This window comes from Hipposideros armiger, unplaced genomic scaffold (assembly GCF_001890085.2).
Source record: "Hipposideros armiger isolate ML-2016 unplaced genomic scaffold, ASM189008v1 scaffold_8, whole genome shotgun sequence".
In the NCBI taxonomy this organism is placed as follows: Eukaryota; Metazoa; Chordata; class Mammalia; order Chiroptera; family Hipposideridae; genus Hipposideros; species Hipposideros armiger.
In genome coordinates this window covers 4,809,475-4,815,886 of record NW_017731358.1, presented here as the reverse complement: position 1 = coordinate 4,815,886, position 6,412 = coordinate 4,809,475, and the positions used below count along the sequence as shown (strand labels likewise).

Here is a 6,412-nt window from a genome sequence, read left to right as displayed (position 1 = left end):
AATTTAAAAAAAAAATAAAAAATAAAAATAAAAAATAAAAAAAAAAAATACATGAAAAGAATGAAAAAGCCAAAATTAAGGATTAGGCTTTGTGTGTGGTCTGAGCACTTGGCTTTACAGGTTCAGTGTGGCAGGAAGGTTCAGTGTGTGGTCCTGGTCCAGTCAGATGCCCTGGGAGTACTTTTCCAACAGTGTGTCACAGTGATTCTGAGATGTGTACTAAAATTGTCCCCAATTGTAAGGCCAATTTTTATTCTTTTCTTTTTGGTATTGAACCTTTCTTGGCAGTATAGGTGATCTACCTCTTTGTTTTTTCATACTGTTACACTACATGCTCTCCAGTTAGACATTGGTTAGCTCCTTTCTCCACTGTGGAGGTCTCTTCACCTTTTACTCACTTATGTATAGGAGGGGTATGGAAAACAAGAGCATATTTTTACTTAAAGCTGGTTAGATACTTTTTCAGGAAAGTCATATGACAGGTTTACTGACGTTTTGAGTTGTGTTAAACAGTAACTTCTGTTTTTTTGCAGGGGATAATCTCGGCCAACAGTACAATAGCCCACAAGAAGTAATTGGCAAACGAGGTTCTGATATCATCATTGTAGGCCGGGGCATAATAACAGCTGCTAATCGTCTGCAAGCAGCTGAGATGTACAGGAAAGCTGCCTGGGAAGCTTATTTGAGTCGACTTGGCGTTTGAGTGTCTCGGATGCATTTTGTGAAGGCCTTGAAGATCCATGGCCTCCTGAGAAGCACAGGCTGGAGATAATAAGCAGCCTTTACTACTGCTTGGGTTCTACCAGGGGTTCTTCTGTGTTGGAATGACTTCTAGAATTATCCATGTTTAGGAAGTACTGAACAGCTTGTAATCACTGCATTATCGCTGTAGTACGTTCATTTTCAAGCATTCTTGTAGTGAGACTGATGTCGGTTAGACAGTCACAGTCCCTTCTGTGTTAAGGTCCTCCACATTTGAGGATCCCCGCCCCATTTCTAAGCCAGACTTTTTTATTCTTTTAATTGCCGTGACTTGAAAATTTTAGGACATCAAGAGGCTAAAACCAGTACAGTTCTTGTGTCCTTTTATTCTGTCTAATGTGATGCCCAAATAATATTAAAATATTAGCTATACTCTTCCTTCCCCTCTTAAATGTGGTCACCAGGTTTCCAAATGCTGCTGGTTCAGAATGGGGAAGGGGCAAGATGACTGTAGCTGAGCCCCTGAAGCCAATATCTGGTTTTTATTTCAACAAACGGAGAGGCCTCAGTCCCAGGTTCCTACTGCCTTACTTGGGATTACAAATAAGCAAACTGTTCCTCCATTTATTTAAAAAGACAGTAGCATCAAGAGGCTTCAGGTTCCATTTGGAAGTTTGCTTGAGTATCTTTAATTGTCCCACCTGTCACTGACAGAGAGCGACGTCAGCCTTCACCAGAAATAAAGAGAAAGGAACCCAGCAACGGAGCTAATGGTGTTGTCCATATCTCTGGGTTCCACCACATTTCTGTGGTGGAGCCGAGGATGTCAGCCTTTCCACAAAAGCCCCACCTTCACACATGAGCAATAACCAATTAGATAGCCCTCTCCTCAACCCAGTGTCTGTCAGAAATTCCTCCGAATTTCTGGATGACCCCTATTCTCCCGTACTGATACAGATTTTTTTCCATTTTTATATTTCTTTGGCCTATTCAGGAAGCATCTTGGAGGGTGTGGGCTCAGATGACCGTTTTGAAATGGCCCCACTACACAAGGCCCTGTGTGAGCAGGGCCAGGGCAGCAGTTGCATTTGAAGGCTCAGTTCTGACTCTACCAGCACACTCACGATCTGCCTTCCCCTTGTCTGGGCCTTTCCTACAGGCAGTGGCAGGTATGAAAGGACACGTGGCGTTTCCTCAGGCTGGCTGCCATCCCTGACTGCCCCGCTCTTCCAGTGGCTCAGCGGGAAGCCTGGGACACTGCATTCCCTCCTGGTGTCTGCACTTAAGAGCTGCTGCTCTGAAGTCCCAGTGCTGCATCTCCAAAGAAATTCCCTTCAGGCAAGGCAAGTTATCAAAGCATAGGACTGGATGGGACAGGAAGGTGTGGCCCTCGGAGCTACCCTGAGGGAGCTGACTGTGAGGAAGAGGAAGAATAACAACACAGGAATCTCTCTAGGTGCCTGCAAAGCCTTGGTGACCTTGAGGCTGAGAGACCTTTGGAGTGATGTACTGGGGTCTCCAGTGGCCATTTAATGGCCACTGGTCAGTGGTTCTCACACTTCAGCATGCATCAGAGTCACCTGAAGTCTTAAATCAGACGCTGACCCCAGCCCCAGTGTCTGACTGCATAGGTCTAGGCTGGGGCTTGAAAAATTTGCATTCCAACAAGTTCTCATGCTGCTGGTGTAGAGACCACTCTGAGAACCACTGCACACCACAAGTCATAGGTTTGTTCTGCATTGAGCTGGCCTTGAGGTCTGCCTCCCTCTTGCTGAGTCATCTACTCCTTCCCCTTAGAAGTGTAAACTGCCACACCAGGATGCTGGCACTGTCTCTTCTGGTTTTGAAGCTCACCCAGGGCCCCCTCTAACTTGAAGGGAGGCCAGAGGAGCCTCAAAGAATCCCCTGACCCCAGCACATGTTTAAAATGCAGACCTCTGGGCCCCATCATCAGAGATAATGCTTTAGCAGACTTGCTGTTGTTGGCCTGGAAATCTGCATTTCTTACAGAGGCCTCAGGTGTTTTTGATTTATCTTGAGAAGAAGCTCAGTGCTGGCAACCTCTCATCTAAGCAAGTGCCCAGTCTAGAGTCCTAAAACTTTGGAGCACAAATTGATTCAGACCGAGAACTTGGGCTGTCCTGGGGCCTGTGAGGGTGCTATTCAGAACAGAAGTATTTTGGAGGCATTAGATTAGCCCTTTCTCAGTCAAGGACTATTGACAGAGCCTGCGCTCTAAGCATTCTAACACCTGGTCCTAGTGAGGAAAATGGGAGCAGTTTTCACACTGCCCAGAGCATTTGTAAAACCACTGGAGTGGAGAACTCCCCTGGCCTCTTGCAGCACTTGAGGCTATGAGCCAGTCGGTTTGTACGCTGGGGAACCTAAGCAACTTGGTCCAGCTCCTCTTACTCTAGAGCTCTGCAAGTATAGACCTAGATGGTACAGGCACCTGTTCACAGCGCGGGGGTGGGGGTGAGGTGAGATGTGTGTGTGTGTGCGTGTGCGTGTGCGCGCGCCAGCCAACTGGATCCCGGCTCCCAAGGAACAGGTTTCCCAGCCCATCCTAGTTAGTGCAGTACTGACCCATAGATGGAGTCTGTGGGACTCCTACCAACCATGGGTTTGCTGCTGCATGACACAGCGCAGCAAACGTTTCTAACGAATCCAGCACAAGTTTTTGTTTGGAAAACTAAAACAAAATTTTAGTTTGGCATTTGAGAACTTGATGGAAAAATTTAAAGATGGTATGATAATCTTGCAAACTACATTTGTGGGCTGGAAGATCCAAGTGGAAGGAATCGAAATTCGAAACAAAGGGATAAGGAAATGGAAATAATGAGGGAGGAGATGAGAGGCTTAGAGGACAGATCCATGCATATAGGAAGACATAAGGGGAGGAGAGGAAATTATAGAAATAACGGAGGAAGATTTCCACAGTTTGAAAAGATCCTTGAGTCAGCAGATTAAAGGGGCCCGCTAAGTCCTAGGCAGGCGTTTTGGACAAAGGCATGCACCTAGGCACATCCTGTAAAAATCGCTGAACTCCAAGGGTAAAAAATTGTATAAGCATCTAGTGGAGTAAACTACTTGCAAAGTAAAAGGAATCAGACTGGTAGTCTACTGTCATCTGTCACACTGGAAGGTTGGAGACAGGTAGTGACATCCACAGACCCTGAGAAGGGACTGTCATAACCAACTATGAACCCAGCCGTATGATCCCCTCTCCGGTTGCAGCAGCCTGACTGAGTGTTCTTAGGCTCCCGGTGCATGCTGCCCTTCAGCGCGCCCTCTCATAGTCACCTGTGAGTGAGGTGCACTGAGCGTATGCCTTTAAAGGGCTCGTCAGGTGGAAGCTGTGAGTAAATGTAACCAATAGAAAACGGGACCTGTCAGCAGCTGAAGTGACTAGTATAACCCAGCATCTTAGGAAACAAATTGGGAGCGCCTTAGAGATCCAATCAGCCCATTTCACAGATGAAGAAATTGAGGCCCATTGAGAAACAATTTGCACGAGGTTGCAGAACTAATTACAAGCAGAGTAAGGACTAGAATTGTCTCTTGACTCCAATTTGGTATTTTTGTTATTACACTCTTTTTACTCCCTTTCTGTGTAGGCAGATATAGTCACTTTCACCCCTTTATGTCTATATGCAGATAAGTCGTTAATACATATATTATTCTTTCACCATTTAATCAAGTATTTACTGAACACAGGAAGTGAGCCAGACATACATTGTCCTGGTCATTATGGAACTTAGTTTCTAAACTTAATTTTCAAAAAGGACTTCCATACTATCATGAGACATCAGCCTGTCTTCATATCAGTTACAACTCGAGACATATTCTTCCACTGCTACCAGGATTCAATAGAAAGTGCCAAAACTGAAGCAGCAATTCTATTAGTGTCCTGATTCTTTATCCCTCCCTGAATCCGTACACTTTGCTACCTGACTCAGAAGTTCCTCCCATTCTAGGTGGTGAATATTTCCACACCCTACTGATGTTGGGCTTGGCCTTATAACTTGCTTTGGCCAATGGAATGTGGGTAGAGGTGATGAAACTGTTTCTGCTCACCTCTCTTTCACTCCTGCTGCTACCATAAGAACATGCCCTGGTTAACCCACAGGTCCCAGAAGAATAAAAGAAAGTACAGCAGCGTTCACTCCAGCCTTCCACAGCCTGATTCACAGAGGCCCCGGCTGGTCTGTAAGCCTGTGACCATGATAATCAATGCTTATTATTGTATGCCATGGAATTCTGGGATGTGTTGTTAAGCAGCAGTAGCAAATACACATTTTACAATGTGCTGCAGCCCTCCCAGATCCAGCTCTGGTTACCAGGAAGACAAAAACTGTTCCACCAAGATCAGCCTGCCTTCAGCCTTCTCAGTCTTCACCTCTGGCTGCTTTTAATGAGCTCTCTGAAAGAAACAGCTGCTTGGCTCTTGTGTGGATACTGCATTTCGACACAGTGAGCCCAATATTAGTCATTGACAGCGACTATGGGTAATGCCATGGACTCTGCTGCAATTTGCTTTCTCCGACTCTTAACAGGCGGATATGCTATCATGTCATCAGTGCTGGAGCACACAGTTGGCTGACTAAGCGTGGGCTAAGAGGACCAGTGAAGCAACAATAGCAAAATATGTTTTTTGAAGGAATTTGATACATTCTTTTAAAAGCATGGGGGAAAATAAAAGGATTCCTTGAGCTTCTCTACATTTACTCTATAGTTAATGCTATTCTATTAAATGCTGTTTTTATTTTGGATTACAGGATGTGGGACACCATGTCTTTTTTTAGATTCTGGGCATTGTATAAATTACCCATTTTTATTTTTATGTTTTGCCCTTCGTTTTCTCCATAGCCCTTCCAAGCCCAAACTTGGCCTTCATGCCTCTGGGAAGGAGGGCCACAACGGAAACACAGAGAAACAAAACAATTAGGATATTTTTTCACTTTTAAAGTTCAAGGTTTGGGCATGAGTACTGGTTTGGAAGTACATTTGCCTCTCTCCTTCCCACCAAAGGGGTGGGGGAGGCGTCTTCCTGTGGCCTGGAGAGAGGAGCAGGAGGCGGAGGGACGGCCACAGTCAGATGCTGGGGTGGGCTGTGATGCTGGCTCCCCCACCGCAGGCCAAACCCCAGGGAGGGAGGACGGCGGGGAAGGAGGGAGAGAAACAGATGCCCAGACAGCAGAGGAGCTCTGGGGCTTGCTTTTCCAGGCAGGGGCCAGGAAAGCGGGCCATCCCGAGACCCCACCCCAGCACAGAGCATGGCAGTGGACTTGGAGGCCACGTGTGTCCGGTAGAGCCTGAGGCAGCCTGAGCTTCCTCTGGCTCCAGTGTGACGTGGCAGAGAAGCTGAACTTTCCGGAAAAGGGCGTGGGAGTTAGCTGGGAAACAGATCCGGTGGGCCTGCAGTGTCTCGACCACCACGTAAGGACATTTCAGTGGAAAGTGGTTCTGATCAGGACGACGATGTCTTAGCGGGTGTCAGCGTGCACAGACGTGGCTCCATGAGCCTGCCTCTAATGTCATAACTGTATTGTCTTCCTGCATTTAGCAGCCCGCCAAGGTGGGGTGTCGGGAGGATCCTGCAATGCTTGTGTTTAACAAAACATACTGTGCCTATTTACCCAGTAGCTTGGTTTTCTCCATCACTTGACTAGATACTTGAAGTAGAGATAGCGTTGAGTCAAAAGACAAA

General features: G+C 46.4%; 1 protein-coding gene across 2 annotated transcripts in view; it reads left to right on the top strand.

Moving 5' to 3' along the window:
- The window catches only part of UMPS (uridine monophosphate synthetase), a 26,667-nt gene extending 21,244 nt beyond the window's left edge, over window positions 1-5,423 (top strand). Inside the window, exon 6 of one of the 2 annotated variants that reach the window (XM_019652259.1) lies at window positions 534-5,423. In XM_019652259.1, the coding sequence (XP_019507804.1) occupies window positions 534-703 (170 nt within the window). In that variant the 3' untranslated portion in view covers window positions 704-5,423. The remainder of the gene's footprint in view (window positions 1-533) is intronic. The other variant, XM_019652266.1, reaches the window with a different exon arrangement.
- Window positions 5,424-6,412: the final 989 nt, after the last annotated feature.